Below are 17,651 nucleotides of genomic sequence, written 5' to 3'. Positions count from 1 at the left end.
TGCCCAAGCTGGCAGCTCAGCCTGTGCTTTGTGAGTGGCATTCACAGCCCAGGCGGGCTGTGACCGAGGACGCTTGCTGGTGACACCGAGCCCAGCGCAGAACTGATGGAAACAAAACCACCATTGTAGCATGGTCGTGAACTGTACGCGCTGCAGCTCGGCGTGCTGGGGGGGATAGTGCTGGGTTCTCCAAACCACTGAAAGGAATTGCTCCTTGGTGGATAGCATTAGTGCTAGGGTTTCACGATGCCCCGTGATTTTAGGTAATATTCCTCCAAGCTTCTGGAGGGCATCCCTTCTGTGTTGGATGCTGATTTCTGGGCACTGCACTACAGGCTGCTGCTGCAGTGCCGCACAGAAGGAACTAAAGCTTGCCAGTAGCTTGGAAGCAGCTCAGTCCCTCTGCTGTCATCCGTGCTCCATCTCCACTGAACTCAGGAAGCAACTCCTCCTCCAGATCTTTTACTGAAGAGAATGCAGAAGAGCCCGTCCTCCAGTCCTTCCTCTGAAAATACATGGCTTTGTTTGTGCTTGTAGTTCAGGTGCTGAGATGTGGCCCCGGGAGGCACTCCTCAGAGTCTGTTGTGCAGTGTAGGCGCTGCCCGTGGGCATGCACCCCGTGCAGATGTGTGTGTTCTGGAACTGCAGGACTGGCAGGCATCAGGGCATGGGACATTGCTGGAAAAGCCGATGCTTGTAGCATGCCTCTGGCTTTCGAACTACTGGGAGTGCATTTGGGGTCAGGATTTGGTGTTTTTCAATGCAAATGTGGGGGTTGAAACTCATTTTTTTTTAAACAAAAGCTGAATTCTCATTAAAATATTTCAAGAACTGCATGTGGAAAGAAAGCACTAAATATGACCGTGTTTGTGAGAAAATGCAGGGGTCTGGCAATACTTTGTGCCATCACTTTGAGAGCAAAGTCCTTAGGGTGCCTTCTATTCATCTGCAGCACACAATCCATGCAGGCTGTAAAAATAATGGATCTCTAAGCCTGCTGAAGGTATTCGGCAGTTCCTTAGGAAAGGGCTTACTGGCTGTATGCAGAGACCTTAGTCCTGATAAAAACAGCAATTTCCTGTGTGGCTAGCAAAGAAAATATCACTCGGGTCTTTTTACTGCCTGTGCTTTCCATTACAGCTCCATGTCATATATCTGAAATTCTGAATGGGTCTGTAATATCAACTAGAAATTTGGATAAGCAGTTCTTTCATCTAAAAAATGAAATATTATCAAGGAAAAAAGGACTTCAGTGCTTTTTTTTTTTTTTTTTTTTTTTCCTCAGTCAGATAAATCACTTTGTGACTTGTTCACTGAGGGGTTGTGGTAGGCAGGATTTCTGAAAAGCCACGCACAGCCCAAAGCAGAAACCTGCCTGGACTCAGGCTTCCAGCAAGTGCTGTTTGTCACATCAGGAAGTTGCAGTGTTTGGTGTGGGCCCCAGCATGGCACAGCTTTAGCAGGTGGTCTGAATATGTGGGTCTGGGTATCTTGACCAGGAAGGCAAAGACTTGAGATTACTGTTCAGATAAGAAGGAAAAAAAAAAAAAAGAGCTTAGATGAAAGGAATCAGGCTTTACAAGTGTATTAAATCCAAATGAAATCTGAGGTGGATGATATCAGCAATGACGATGCTATATCCCATCGTGAGTTATTTAGTTAGCAGAGAAGTGCTGCACTAAGCAGCCTTCAGTCCAGCTATTAGCTGCTAATTGGCTTTCAGGAGTTAAACATTCATAATTGAGGACACTAAAAAGTGGCTTGGCTTGTCACTGTCTATCTGTGACCTCAGGATACGACACACCAATGCGAGCAGCCAAGAGGTGACAGCACAGCTGGCGGCGCTGGCGCTAAGCTGGCACTGTGCCACAGCTCTGTGGGCCCTGCTGAGCTCCAGGCCTGGTACAGGATGGCTGCGTCACCATGCTGGGACAGGTAAGGGATGGCTGCACACAGGGTGCTGCTGACCTCCAGCATGGTACCACAGGTGCAGCTGTAACTCCAGAGATTGTGCTCTCCTGCTGTGAAAACAAAGAATTAGTGATTCTGGATGGACAGAACATTTGGGCTCAGAAAGTTACTAAAATACAGGGACGGCACAGAATTAAAAGCAGCAAATGCTCGCGTGTGCCTTGCTCTGAGCTCTAGTTGAGCACAAACTGAGGTGACGTGGCAATGTTTGTGGTAGTTCATTTGATGGTCTTGAACTTCTTTAAATAGTATGCAGAAAACTCTTAATGAAGAATGGATGAAGAATAAAAGAATCAACAGAGCTTGGCATTAAACTAATAACTGCTTAATTTCATGTGTGAGGAAAAGATTTAACTGCCGTAATAGTGGAAAATGAATTATGGCTCCTCAGCTAATATGCTCGTAAAGGAACAAAATGAAAAATGGCCATAGAAATAACAGTGGTGATTTAATGTCTGCAGGGATCAGTATTTAAAAAATGAAATGATCTAAAAATCTGACTTCAGTTCAAATATTTATGCTAAAATTCTTAGCAAGTAAGAACATGACCAATCACCACAACCTGCAATTCCAGCATTCCAAGTGGATTTTGCTGCATTAAGAATTCCTAATCTGATTATGTTACACCCAACTCTAAAGATTTTTAAAACTAGGCTACTTAAAATATTGACAAAGGCTTTTTTTTACTTGTCTCAGACCTATAAGGACGATCACAGAATCGCCGAGGTTGGAAAAGACCGACAAGATCATCCACTCCAACCACCCACCTATCATCAATTAGTTCTCACTAAGCCATATCCCTCAACACCATGTCCAAACATTCCTTGAACACCTCCAGGTTGGTGACTCCACCACCCTGGGCAAAGGTACTTGCCTTTTTAGCACCAATATGTGTGTCCAGCCTGCATGGACCTGAGGAAGGTTGTTCCTACAACAGAAGGCTCAGCAAAGAGCGGGGACCCCTTACGCCACAACACCAGCACACTGCATGCAGAGGAACAGCTGTGTGTCAGTGGGTATCACTATTGCAGCAGTCACGACCTCAGCTTGCTTGTTCCTGGCTGCTGTTTGCAAGGTGATTGCAGGGATCTTTCCCTTGAGAGGAAATATCTTGTCTTTGGTATTCTAAGCAAGCGTGAGACTGATTAAGTTGCAAAGATGATGAGCGGAAATAGCAGTGGGTGCTACCTGTGTGTGCAGACAGCACTGTGATGGTTTGGGTGTGCGTTAGGTGGCTGTGTCGCAATTAGGGAGTTCATAATCTAGAGAAATGCAATCAAAGCAATTCAGTGAGAGCTCCCACCTTCAACCCTCAGAGCAGTCAGTGAGCAGCTGTGCATGGCAGTACTGCCTCTCCCTGTGCCCTGGGAAGGAGCTGGGGACAGCCTGGAGCTTCCCAGGACCTTCCATGGTTCAGGGGCTGCTGGAAAAGTTCTTTAAAAGCAGCAAGCTGCACGTTTGGCCCCAGTTTATGCTGGATAAACTGTTTCACAGAGATGATTAGCTTAGAATTTCTTCTAGCACTGGAATGCAGCCTTAGAGAAAAGCAACATTTCCTAAACCTGCAAGGTACAGTTATGGGCTGCAGTGCTTTTCTGCTTACTCAAACACTGCTGCATGCTGTACAAGGCTGACCATGCTCAATGTGCTGACAGTCCAACCTCTGCCAAGGTACTCAATGGCTTAAAACCAATCATGTTAAAATTTCTGCCTTTGTGAATAAGAACACACTTTTCTCTTTGTAAAATTAGCAATAATCTGTGCATTTTCTCATACAGAAGGGGGTTAAATAGGGAGAAACTTCATAGAGCAAGCTTTTAGAGCAGCTTTGTTAACATGGTCACGGCAAAGTGATCTGCCACCTGAATGGTGTCCCAGGAGCTGACACTGCTGGTGTTGGGTACCTGCAGGGCACATCAGTACTGACTGACCTCACTGCAGAAGATGTGAGGTGTGTTCTAATCAATGCAGTGCTTACAGCCAAATGCAAATCCCCCGATCCTGTTCTCTCCTGGCAAACATCATTAGGAATCTCTCCTGCGTATGCACATGGGCATCCACTGGACAGGATCAATTAATTTATTGCCCATACTTACAAACAGCTCAGAGTTGCATGGCCCAGGTCAGCAGGAAATGTGTACCTGCCCCTGCACAGGTTTTCAGGGCTGATCTGCACTGCAGTTGCTAAGTAGTGAGGTGGGGCTGGAATGTGGCATCTTTGAAGCAGGTGAGATAGAAAAGATGGGTGGGCTGCTTGTGCGTGGCTTTATTCTGATTCAAGTAATGCTGCTGTAATGTGCTTATATCAAAGGAGACGTTGCAGCCTGTATGATAGGATTTTTGTTGTTCTGATTTGAGAACTCCTTTTATTCTGCTAATCCTTTCACCGGCTGCAGGCTCTGTCTGCTCTTTTCAAGCGCACAGTCCACTGCTTTATTTCCTGCTCCTCTGTTCTGACTCTTGTACTTGGTCTGATTTCTCTACTTCCTTAACTTCTGACTTGTTCTCCTCTTCTCTTGCCAGTGCTGGGATATGTGGGCTGCATTTCATTACCCTGGAGAGCAAATCTCAGCCTCCTGTGCCCTCATCTGTGTGCTGCAATGCTCACCACAGATAACGGAGAAATGCTGAGAAAATTCTTCTGCTGGGAAGCAGGAGGCATTTTCCTGGGGATTTTCTCAAAGGAGTGACACGGAGGAGCTCCAGATTGCCACCACCCCGAAAGTAGCATGCGTGATGGTAGGGCTGTGTGTCCGTGTTGAACCAGCCACCTTTGGGCTTCACACTTCACTTACCCTTTCTTGTTCCTGTACCTGAGCAGTGCTGCTGGCAGGGCAGAGCTGCCAGGTGGCAATGAGTGCTCCAGTGGCAGCTGAAGGCAGCTTGGGGTGGTGGTGGCACTGCATCAATCTGACAACCACACTGCAACTCAATCTGCTGCTTGCCTTGTACGCTTAGAATGTAGAGGGCCCCTGAGGCAAAGTGCTCCTTTGTGCTAACTTCCAGAGAGAAACTGAACACCAGGCCTACCTTTGTGCTCTGGGAGAGGTGGAGAGGAAAACCCTCTCCTGTTCCTAAAATGCCTGGGTTGCCCTGGAAAGAACGTGCAGCACTGCGCATGATGAGTAGTGCAGCCTTGTGCTGTGTCAGTTCTTGTTATCTGTCCTACCTTTGTTTTCTATGTTCTCTGGACCTCAGCAACCCAACCTGCAGTTTAACCTGAAAGCAGCAGAGGTGTTGTCACATCTTTGCAGGCATGCTGCAGGAGGTGGGGGGTCTTCCCTTGGATGCAGTGTGCCTGATCACCATCAGATAAATCCTGATTTTTAAGGAAAGCAACTGGCAGTGCAGCAAGGCTTCCATGCAGCAGCTTGAGGAGTACATACCAGCCATGCCCTGGGTTTAATGCTTGTCCCTCGGCTGGGAAATCCCACAGGCAGCTGTGCCTCTGGGCAGCTCCCACAGTGCCCTCTGCAACTGTAATGATTTGTAGTATTTATTAGTATTTATTAGTACTTATCAAAAAGTAAAGCAATTTAAAAATGCTGCTCTACAGCTCACCAATCTAGCTGTAATAGCAGCCAAAGAGTTCAGCTGTGTCAGGGAATGCAGTGGGTCAGCTGAGGACAGGATGACAAACACAGCTTTCTGCCAGCCTGGACTCCTCAGTCCTGCTCATTCCAGTGGAAGGGACCCTCACACTGTAATTTGTGTCATGGAAAATGATGACTTTTTTTAATCTTGGTTCTTAGCTTGGAGCATAGCAAACAGATTAATTGAACAGTCTGGAAAATTGATCAGCAAATGCTGCCCAGCAGGAAAGCCTCTTCCTGTCTGTTCCTGTCCTCACAGAAGTATCATCATTTGTCTGATTAGAAAGATGCACTAAAATGGCAGCGAAGTTCATCAGTTGCACGGCACACTCACACAAGGGCACAGAAGGAACTCTTAGATGGCACAGCAGAGGAAGCAACCTTGGAGCTAGCACCGGCTCCTGGCCCCCACCTCACTGTGGCACCTCCCTGCTTACCTTGCTGGGATCACTGCAGCTTTCTGCTAGGAACAGGCTGAGCGGGAATCTTCTTTAATCTCTACTGCCACTGCCTGGGCTCTGACACAAATGCTGTTTTGGATGCAGATGTGAACAAGACCTGAGCAAAGTTTGCTGCTCTCACAGGGTTCACAGCTCTGTGATAGGACATTAGTCAGGGGCTCAAACTTACATTCTGTCCATGAATCTGTGTTAGCAAATTCTGCTGTGAGCATCACTTACAATACTGTGCTCCTGACCTAAAGGATTCAGAAATTGGTGCTGTTTGCACCTTGACCTCATTTATATTTAAATCTTTTATGTATTTTTAGAAACAAATTTAGATAATTTTACTGATGAGAACTAGAAACTTGGCAGCTTTTTAGGAAACTCTTAAATATCTGCTGTCTTGGAATTTAAGGAAAATGCCAGATATCTTAATACGACCTCACAAGTCAGCAATATTACTATATAATCTTCTGTTTGCCTTATGAACTCTGTATTACGAAAAGCTATGGCTGCCTCTCAAAACTAAGCATCTTCAGAATCCGCAGCCTTCACGGTGCTCGTGAGGCCTTTATACATCAGCTTGCTCTAGGCAGCTGACCAGCTGGATAAAAATGTTATCAGAAAAACTTCTCTCTTCCCCTCAAGTATAAAAACTTGTTTCCAGGGTGTCTGGAGGACACAGAAGCGTGGAAGTGAATTAGCTCAGTACCTCAGAGGACAGACTACAAGCATTTCCCACCTCCGCTCTGTAGCCTGATGTACCTTATCCATCCAGGTGCACTGTACTCATGTACAGCCAACAGCAATGTGGCTAACAAGGGATTAATGTGCTTTGTATGTAGCTGCTTTAATTTGATTCAGGTCCAGATCCTATGAGGCAGTAAAGGCCTCAGCTCCTACTAGAGGGGCTTGGGACCTGTTAAAAAAAGGGTCTTTAATCATCCACTGGGAGCCTGAGCACTAAGGGGAAGCATTCCTTCTGTATGTACTGGTAGTATTTACAGGATTTTGGTACTTTTTGTAATAGTCCACTTAAATCTTAATGCGTTGCTTGGAAACCAGCCGTGTCCACAGCGAACAAACATGTAGACGTATCCTACTGCTCTCTGGCAGAGTTTACTGTAAGAAATTGCTTTATTGCAACAAGATCTACTTACAGCAGTACAAAAAAGTAGCTTGTCAGTTTATTTTAAATTCCAAATACTTAAATTCTGTCATAAAAACAGAAAGCCTTTCAAAGCTGAAGGCTAAGCATGTGAAGACATCACCCAGAGGCAAGTACTTTTTTTCTCTGTTCTTAGAATATTGGTTCAGATATTTTTTAATTTAGTTGAGTCTAAGTACAGTGCTTAGAAGTAACAAGCTTGGGTACTATTTTGTGCTAACTACTACTATTATTATTTTCAAGACACTTGAGCTGATTAATTATGTTTCCGAAGCGTATGGCTGTTCAAGTTTTCAGACTGAAATTAAGAAAATACAAAATTTAAAAAAATAAATAGCAGTGAAACTTATAAGCACTTAGCAGAGGCCAAGGTCAGCACCACTTCTTTTAAAAACCATCCTCCAGCCCCTTCCCATTTGGAAGAGTCGATCACCTATGAGTGGCACTCATTTTATCCAAGATTACTCTTTCATTTTGCCATTTTGCACTTGTGAAGTCCAAGAACACTCTTTCTGAAATGGTTTGGTCTCCTCTGCATGGACATGAGAAGTGTCTGTGTTGTTTGCAGTTAGTGATGAAGCAAGGCTTGAGCTCCCATGTTTCCAGCTACCCAGGAGACAGGCCTGCTATCAGGCTTTCCTTGTGGAGCCTGAGCAGGAGTGCACGATCTCACAGCACTCTCCGGGACTATTAGAATCCCATCCTAAATGGCACATGCTAATAGTTGGTTCTTGTTGCCTCATGACCGTTGCACAGCGTAACAGCAAAAAGATGGAAAGTGCCCAGCAAAGGCAAGAGACTAGACAACTAATGTTGCTTCTTTTTGTTAAACCTGTAACTTTTTGTGCCACGCACAGGTATTCAAGTGCTTCCTGGAGAAGATGCTTACATATTAAGAGTTCAAATTCTGACATCCGTTGTCTGAATGCTTCTTATGCAAACTAAAGAGATCTAGAAAAGAAAATCAACTGTTTCTAACCTTACTGCTCATCCCTGATTATCTGACCCAGAGTTAATGTAGCATTATTAGTGTATCTGTGACTTGTCCAGTGTCACAGGTGAATTAGAAGGTCTGTGACAGGCAACCCTGTGACACGCACCAATATAGATCATACAATACTAGGGATTTTATTTCTTTGACCCGGTGTACTCAATCAAAGAATGATGTTCTTTCTTAACTTGATTCTTCCTGGCTTTTGTGACAATAGATAAGGTCGTTTTATTGTTTAAACACATTTTTTGTGGTTTATTATATTAAGATGTTTGATCTGATCTAGATTATGTGGCTTCATGAAACTGATGAAGGACCTATTATTCTTCCCGGCAGAAAAACTGCCCCTCAACCTGACCACAGACGTATTTCAGGAGTAACCTTTCTGAAGTCTTACTGATTTCTAATGCTATATTTCACACTATTGGGTTTAAAGCCCCATTTTGATGTGCAATTCCAAAAGTATTTAAGGATTAAAAAAAATTTATATTGACTTGTCAAATTTCAGAAAAGTTTATTTTTTCATAAGCTTTGGTACTATTCTAAAGAAAGCTTAAAAGAAGAGTGGTTCGACTGCATGGGTTACTCCATTACTCAGTAATACAGACAAACCTCACCAGTACGTCATTCTCCACCTTTCTTTCTCTGAAATCCAGTGAATTTGCCCCGTTGTCTGAAAGAGGTGAGGAAGCATGTCCAGGTGCAAGAATTTAGTCAGTTCACTTTAACACCAGAGTGAGCCATTCATTACCTGAAATAGGAATAACAGAACCTACAAGTTCCTGAAGATTAGAACAGTTAGTGAGATCCATTCCTCTAATCTTGCTTTTCAGCTCCAACATACAGAGGTCAGTGCCAGAACAAGGCAGGAGAATAAACTAATACTATCTAAAGAGATTTTGTTGAGGCTGGCATGTGAAGAGAAAGGAATTTACCATTATATATGGCTTTCTTCTGCAGGAGACCAGAGCTTGCATATTCTCTATGCTTCCTCCCTATAGAGGGATACAGGCATTTAAAAAGGAATTAGAATGCTGAGATGCTCAGTCCATGTTGGATCACCGGCTCCCTGCTCTTTGCTATGGAACATCTACTAAAGAAGTCTTAGGAAGACTTCTGGGTTTTTTGGGACCAATACTAAAAACAACACTGTTATATCTGGGGCACTTCAGCACTGACAAATGCCTTCTCATTTTATCATGCTGCAATCAAGGTGACAAAAAAGTGTGGCAGCTACTAGAAACTGCCCGCAGCCCAGCAAAAACAGGGTCTTGAAAGGAAAAGTTTGGCACACAAAAAGCTCCAAACACAAAAAAGCTAAACCTCCACCAAACCATTTCTGCTCGTTGTGAGCCTGCCAAAGCAGAGCAGAGTTTCTCAACAGAAAAGGCTACATTATGCTAGAAGGAAATGAGCTGCAAGGCACAGGAAAAGGGAACGCGAGTGGAGATTTATGGCACCACTGAAAGCAGGCACTGTACTGCCAGATCAGGAGTAAGACTACCAAAGGATGCTACCTCTGTTTTTTTGTCTATCAAGGAAGAAGGAGAGTTTGTGTTGCAGGGTATCTGCACTACTGATATCCATAACAAAGCTCGTTGTTTCAGCTTTCTGATCACAATGGCTATGTTCAGCCTCATCAGATTTTTCCACTTTTTCAGAAAAACACAAGGGGAAAAAAACAAACTCCAACCCCTAAATCCAAACCAATGAACATCGCCAAATAGTAAGTAGGAAACAGAATGTTACAAGTGTTCTAAGTTTTGTTTAAGCATTGATGATTTCCTGAAGTACGAACTTCAGGGTTGTTTTTTTTTTTTAAGTCACTGTGTCCTGCTACTGCTTCTGAACACCATGTGGAAGGATTTGTTCATGTTGACATTTTTTACTTTGCTTTATTGCAGCTTTTGCACTTCGTGTTGTTCATGTTCGCTCTGCACGCTGACTTCTGGATGCGCACAGACTGCAGCAGAAAGGCACATCTGTGGACAAATAGACCCACTGCCTATTTCTGGCATGAGCCAATTAAGAAGAATATAAATTTGTTTTTATTTTCATTTTATGCTGCCAGGAATCTCTAGTTGCAGCTCCTTTTTACCCTCCCTGGTAAAATCGCTCTCAGAGGTAAGCCTAAGCCGCTAACCTTGAAAAGCTGCAGGATCTCCCTGGAATTTTACCAAGCTGTTTGAACCTTGCCATGGCTTTTCTTGCAAGTAAAACTGTGGCATGTTTTCAGCTCCCCAAACTAGGTGAATGCCTACTCCAAAGGATTCTGATGGACAACTGTATGTTTGCACAGACTGTGAAAATGTGAGCGCGCACTAATATCCCTAAAGTATATTGTTCTGTAAGTGTAACTTGCACAGTGCATTTTGGATGAACATTTCTAAATTTCTCTTCAAAAATGTAGTATTTGATCTTTCAAAATTATGCACCTTTCTTCGTGCTGAGCATCATACCAAAATGTGGACACCTATCAGCTGTTCTTCACACATAGTTCCTGGACGTTTAATTTTCATTAGTTATGAATCTGAGCCTCAGACTCAAGGCTGCATGGTAAAAAATGTTTCCTAGTGCCTCAAAAGTACCTCTGTAGTTTCTTGCTTTTAAGGAAGACACGACTCCCACCTTTATTTAACCACAATTTGCATTAATAAGAGGACAAGATGTTGAATTACGTTTCTCTACAGTTTGGGTCTGTCCTATTGTCCTGAAAAAGTATTAGTCATGTAGGTTTAAACCCTGTGCACTCTGCCAGCAAGCGCCATGTGGAACTGAATGCTAAAATATTAGTTAGCAACATGTCTAACAGAGATAAGGAAGACTCTTTCTTTTCAGAAACAATTTTTTGTTCGCGAGTAAGAACCACTGAGGTAATCTGCATTGCTCTCACAAGCGGGCAAGAAGCGTGTCCTGAAACTTCAACTAGCTCCAAAAGTGCAATACTTGCACAGAGACTCAGAGAGCAGTGCTGCAGCATTGCTGTTTTCTGTGATCCCAGGTAGGATTGCAGAAGCAGGAAGAAATCACACCACGATGTGGGCGACAGTCTTTCCTTCATACACCTTTCTTTCTGCTGCAGCCCTGGAACTGGGGTACTGTTCCAGTAAAGCCCTTTTGGGAGGATCTCCTGGTCGTTCCATACGCTACTTGACAAGGATTTGGATCTGACCAGGTGCTGGTTGGCTCAGTGACTAGCAGCCAGTCTCCTTTAGCACCAGTGGCACATGAAACATGACCACATAGGCATTACTACCTATTTATTGCTTTTTGAGTTCTCACATTTTATGAAAAATTGAGCATAAAGACCTCTCTCAGTTCTGTGCATTTTCTTTCCCTGGTGTTAAGCTAGCAGCTTGCCAGTCCTGGTGATGTCTGTCTGTAAGGCCTAGCTGTGGGACCTTAGGGCATGTTAAAACAACAGCAGACATATCAGCAAGAACAGCGCAAGGAAGTGCACGCAGGAGGGCTGGTAAGTAGTTTCCTGTGAAGGGCAAGGAGGAAAAATCCTATCCTCTGCAATTACACCTCTGAACTTGGTGCCATCTCCATGGAAGAGGTATTTAAGCAAGTGGAAACTTCCTGCAGATGCATACACGGTTGTTAGTAAGCAAGTACAGTGTCAGGCATGCATTGTGGCAGCCAGGGAAGTGTTTTTGCTTGTTTCCTTGCTGCAGTTTCATCACATGAACAATATTTCTGCATACACCTTATGACAATCCTGACAGAAGGAAGCATCTCCCATATAAGAGGGCTTCCAGCTCATGGACATTCTGCTGACACCATCGATGAGGTGGCAGACTAACAGCACCTATGGAACAAGGCAAATCCCATTTTTGGGGTGATGTTGGAAGACAAATTCCAGGAGGCAATTTCCAAAAGTAGTAATAATTGAACACAGTGCTCACAGGCCATCTGATCACAGTTTTGGTATTAATAATATGGGGTGTACTCAAATTGGGAACCTGTTTATAAGGGGTTTTTACACTCAGCTTATGTGTGAGCAGAATGAGTGCTAGAAACATTTTTAGAAACCTAGTCAGCTGATGCACATAATTTCTGCCTATGGCATATTTAGTTTTAGCTGACATATTTCATTGTAGCTTAATCTGCAGGTCTTTTAACGGCTCTTATGCAGCCTGCTGTATACATTCACATCCATACAATGGACTTTACCAAAATCCGAGTGCTACCCTGTAGCTACTTGCATGCAGCTTTACAAGCTTGATAAACAAATGCTTTAAGAGAGGTTCATACATATATATAAATGGCTGCAATTTGTACCTACGTTTGCATGTACATTTCTAATGTAAGAATGGTAATTTTGTTATTCGGACCAAAAGCAGCAGGCTGGTATCAGACATTAATCAGGCTGCTGTTTCTAATTCTTGTACTTTTCTAAAGAACAGAGGAATGTGGCAGGAACTACACAGAGCCAACTCATGGAGCTCCTTACCCAGTTTTTCGTCTGCATTGGCAAAACTGATGTTGAAGCCCTGGATAAGAATTTCTCTGTGTAGCTCATCTCCTAAACAAAAGGTAATGGTATTTTCAAGCAGTTAGATAGTATCTGTCAGTTACTACTTAGTAGCCAATAAAGAGTGCGTTACTTCCTTTTAAGCTGTACCACTTCATCTGAGCATTGGTAAGCTTTAATGCACAGTGTAACCGAGTACATTAGCAGGTTATTAATAGCAGGAGAGATTTGTTTTCATGGCATGTAACCGTTTCTAAGACAAAGCAGTTTGGGACGGGGCAGACTGAGCTCTAACAGCAATGATCCTGGAGCGGTTGTGCTGGATGAAGGGATGTGCTTGTACCTGAAGGCAGCTTTTATTTCCCTGGGTGCAACCATGAGATTTCATGGGGTCATAATGGGCTGTGACACACAGGGAGACCCCATTGTCATTGGAACACTCTCAAATACAGTGGATAATGGCATTCACACCTCAAAGCCTTCTCTTTTGCCTCCTTACGTTATGCCAGGGGGGACTCAGAAAACAATCTGATCATTTCCTCCAAATGCCGATCGTAAAATGTTTTATTTTGAACTAGCAGAGATAGTGCATGGAAGGCAATCGTGAGCTCATTGATTTATAGTCTCATCTTCACAGTCTTTTCCAAATACTCCCTCATGTTTCCTCTGTTGGCTACTAATTGCCAAGATTACCGTGCTTTCTGCCCACCCTGCAGTGACTGGAATTGCAGAACAGCCAGCAAAAATGTAACAAAAAAAGTTTACAAATCCCAGCATCGGACAATTTCATTTCATAACACAAAGATACCCTCTCGTGTTTTTGGGTATCTGCAGCACTTTCATACACGGATAGCACATAATAGTGACTTTGCCACAGGACACCTTTGAGTTTTATGCTGAAACCCTGGAGGGAAGAAGGCTCTCTGCCCCAGAAGGCTGACACGACACCCCACACTGCCATCGGGTCAGAGCCGTGACACCGCCCGCACGCCTTCCATCATTTGGAAGTAAGTCTTCCCCCCACGTTACCCTGTACCGGGCAGAGAGCCGCCTAACGCCAGCACAGGGCAACGGGTGCTTCGGTCTTGCGCTGAAAGCCTTCGGCCGGGCTCCTCTTGTCCCGCCGTGCGCAGGCTGCGGGCCGTGCCGGTGCGAGGCGCAGCGCCCTCCGGCCGCGTTCCGCTGAGTGCCGCCCGCAGAGCCGCGCCGTCCGCCGGCGCCGTGCTTCGCTGTTACGGACGGGCCGCTGACACGCGGTGTCACTTCGCACCTACACGCAGCCAATCCCGCTCCCGGGGCGGCCGAGCTTCCTTTAGCGAAAGTTTTTGGCTAGAACGCTTCAGGCGCTTGACACCGCTAGGCTTTACCGACAACGCCAATACGCCAATACTTTACCGCGATCCGACGCCTTCGGTGGGACGGAAAGGCGTTCCGACGGCTTCGCCGCGGACGGGAACCGGCTCCCGTCTGCTCGCAGCCCGCCCGGCCGCCGCCCGCCCGCTGCGACCCGGCACGGAACCGGCGGCTCCGTCGGGAGGGCGCGGATCGGCCCCGCCGCCCGCGGCGACCCTTACCGATGATGATGGCACAGGCGCTGAGCAGCCCGATCTCCTTCTTCAGCGCCACCCGCTCGGGGCCGCCGGGCGCGCCGCGCTGCTCCCCGCCGGCCATCGTGCCCGCGCCGCTCTGCCCCGCGCCGCGCGCATGCGCCGCCCCCAGCGGGGCTCCGGGGGGGTCCGCGAGCGGGGTTCGAGGGGGCGGCGGGAGCGCGCCGGGATGAGGATGAGGCTGCGCCGGGCGCCTCTCGGGGCCGCGCGGCGGACGTGCGCACCTGCTGCGAGGAGCGGGCGACTGCTCTCCCGCTTACGTGCGGGCGAGCGCCGCGTGGTAGCACCGCGTTAGCGGCGCGGAACGCAGCGGATGTCTCCACCTGTGATCCCACGCAGCGCGCGCCGGCCGCCGCAAAGCAAGCGCGAGCAAACAGAGTTTGTTTTCCACGCGCGGGGCGCGCAGGTAATCACTGGGACGCTTCGTTCCCAGGAACGTGGGAACTGTGGAGAGTGTCGGGGAAACGGCGCCGTACGGGAATTTACACGTCCTTGGCTCGGTGAACGAGCCGCTTTCGCAGAGCGCTAGCTGGGGAGGTTCCCTGCGCTCTCAGGTGAAATCAGAAAGTGAAATCCAAGCTTGGCAGCCCGGGCTCCTCCGCTCACAACGGTTTGCCCGGGGGTCCCCGGTGCCGGGTCAGAACGGGCGTTCCGCGTGCAGCTCCGCAGCGATGTGGAAAGCCCAGCTCGGCGGGGAGGGAAATCGAGGGAAATCCCCGCCTGGGGACGCGTTCGGGAGGCGCGCAGGTGAGAAGCGCGCGGCGAGGCCCGGAGCTGCGTTGGGGCGCGCGGCGCGTTGTCGGAAGGTGCGCGGCTGCGGTGAGGGGATGAAGGAGGTGGGAGTTTCTGTGGCGACATCTCTCTGATTTTGTTTGGCTTTAGAACGCATGGAATGGCTGAAAAACTGGCGGCCGCCTTGCGGAAACCCGAAGGCTGTCTTTATGGAGTGGAGAACCGTAAGTGATTTTACTTTATAAAGCTGCTCAAGCTCCTGCTGTTTAAGAAGACCCGCTGATTTTCGGGGGTTGAGATGCGTTTCCGAAATTGATGTATTGCTCCATAGAATTGTTGTTTGTAGGCGAACGGCCTGGCTAACTACTCCTAACAGGTGTTTCTATTGAATGACTTCACACCGTTGGTACGGAAGCACTTTATAGGAGGATTTGCTTCCTGAACTGTGTGCGAGCTGCTGCTGTTGTCATTTTAAAGGCAGGAAAACGTGCAAACCGCAAACAAAAGTTTAGATGCTCTCTGATGTCTTAGCTGTTTCTCCTACGTGGTTTAAGTTGTTGCTGAGCCCTGCTTTCCATTGGTGGCAGCTGAAGTAATTCGTAGCACCTCTGACGGGCTCACCCAGACATTACGATTAACTCGGTGCAAACACACCTGGGATGGTCCGTTGTTTTGTTCGAGGTAAAAATAAGATTGAATTTTGTTGAAGTACAAAATCCAAGAAAAACAGGAATGAATTACGTTATCAACTGCATTACTAATGGCGTTACTGAGTTCTATGAAGTTTCAAATCACTGAACTCTTACAGATCAACCACAAGATATGTTTAACGAGTGACACTTAAAAGGATAATGTTGTACTCGGGTTCTTTTGCTGTGGTGGAAACGTTGGTTTGCTCTGAACTGTGTGTACAGTCTTTGTGTTGCTGTGCAGAGGATGGAAGTCTCAGGCAGTGCTCTTAAGCTAATGGGAAGCTGCACTCTGGCTGTGGGCTGAAGGCAATAAATAATAGGATTCAATTAACTCTATCTTTTCTAGCTCTACTGTGCAGTAGTCGGAGGTGTCTTTTTCTCTTTTCTCCTTTAAGTTTTCTGTTCAGTACATGGGTTTCTGCTAGTTGAACTATTAAATATTCATTTATATCAGCATGCAGGTGTGCACTGTACATCTTGTTCTATAAATGTTCCTCCTTGATGAAAAGCATGAGGCGTATATTTGTGATTTGATTCAGGTGTGGGTGACGAGCAGGGTTGGATGCAGCTGTGTTGGTGGGGGGGGCTGGGGGTGGCTGCTGTGCTGCCTCTCCCTGGAAACTGAGGCTGAGTGTGTGGTGTGTGGGTAACTTCAACTGGGGTCCTTGTATAGTTCTTCATTCAATGAATATTGGTTTACTATTGTGTTCCCCCCCATGTGTGCATAAGAAATATAAGATTAAATATCTTTTTCTTCTTTTTTTTTTAAAGTGTTTTGATTTGTTGATGAAGTAAGCAGGGGGCAGTTCACAATGTGAGCTTTAGATATTTCTATATCCATAGCAAATCACAAGGGTGTAGAGCAGCACTGGGCCAGAGCCCTTTTGGAAAAGGCAGTATGACAAAGGTTGCCCTCACTAGCTGCCAGAAGCTGCTTATTTATTTAGTTAGGCTGGGTGCCTGCAGGCTTCACTGCATTCTCTGCACGAGGAGGGGATTCTTCTCAACACTGCTTGTGGGAGTATCGGCTGCTTATTGGGTTTGGGTGTTCTGCCCTATGGTTAATATTGTTCCAGAAGAAGCAAGTCAGAAGGCATGTACGTTCAAATTGGTAGCTATCTGAGAGAACTTTCAGAGCAAAGCCTTCTTTCAAATTGTTTTGGATCTGGACATGCAGTATCTAATTGAATGATGAAATGTTAGTAAGCAAAAAAGCCAAAGTTCTTTGTAGGAGGGCAATTGCTGCGTAGCAACTGCACAGAGAGGATACAATGAAGCTTGCATGTGTTCTTTTGTTGCTATTTTTGTCCTCCTTTTCTCAATGTCCTGAAAGGTACAGAAATTATTGAAGTTGTTGGGACCAATTCATTTGTTCCTTATGCCTTTAAAAATGGAGGGGGGGGGGGGGCAGACAGTGACCATTTGCTTATATATATGGGAAGAAATAATAAGGGAGTTCAACGTGTTAGTTAAGGAGGGGTGTTGTGATGGAATCTTCAAATGAACGTAGTCTTTAATGTATGTGAGGTGAAAGAATTGCAGGGATTGTGACAGTAACACCCTGCCCACTCTTTGTTTTTGTACTCATCTAAAAAAAATTCTATTAAAAAAAAATCCAAAAAATGAAATGTTCCATGCCTGCTGCTGAAAACAATTGTTAAAAGTGTAGTTCAACTTCCAGTTTAATGGGGTCACCCTAAACAATAAGTGGGAAAGAGCTGAAAGGATAAAGCAGGTTGTAGTGTATCTTTAAAGAGCAGACCATTGGTTTAGCAAAAGGCAATTAGGGGAGTAATGGGATTGTAAAGTGAATGTTAACTGCTAATCAACTTCAGAGGAAAGTTTGCCACGTTCCTCTTGATTGTCACCTATTCTGTATCATTGCAAACTTTATAAATAAAAAATAATAATTAATTTTACCTTTGTTTCTTGTTAAAGGACAAAGTGAGGACTGAGCAACCAGACTGTGGGGAGTGT

At 45.7% G+C, this 17,651-nt stretch overlaps 1 protein-coding gene across 1 annotated transcript in view; it reads right to left on the bottom strand.

Annotated features, from left to right (window-relative positions):
- SLC7A10 (solute carrier family 7 member 10) overlaps nucleotides 1-14,341 on the bottom strand; it is a gene marked incomplete at its 3' end in the record, with an annotated part of 32,618 nt that extends 18,277 nt beyond the window's left edge. The window contains exon 1 of the mRNA XM_079541611.1: nucleotides 14,218-14,341. Within this exon, the coding sequence (XP_079397737.1) occupies nucleotides 14,218-14,314 (97 nt within the window). The 5' untranslated portion in view covers nucleotides 14,315-14,341. The remainder of the gene's footprint in view (nucleotides 1-14,217) is intronic.
- Nucleotides 14,342-17,651: the final 3,310 nt, after the last annotated feature.

The sequence above is a fragment of the Tetrao urogallus genome (genome assembly GCF_951394365.1).
Source record: "Tetrao urogallus genome assembly, chromosome: 12".
NCBI classification, from domain to species: Eukaryota; Metazoa; Chordata; class Aves; order Galliformes; family Phasianidae; genus Tetrao; species Tetrao urogallus.
Note: the sequence above shows the minus strand (reverse complement) of the source record. Positions and strands in the feature narration are given on the sequence as shown.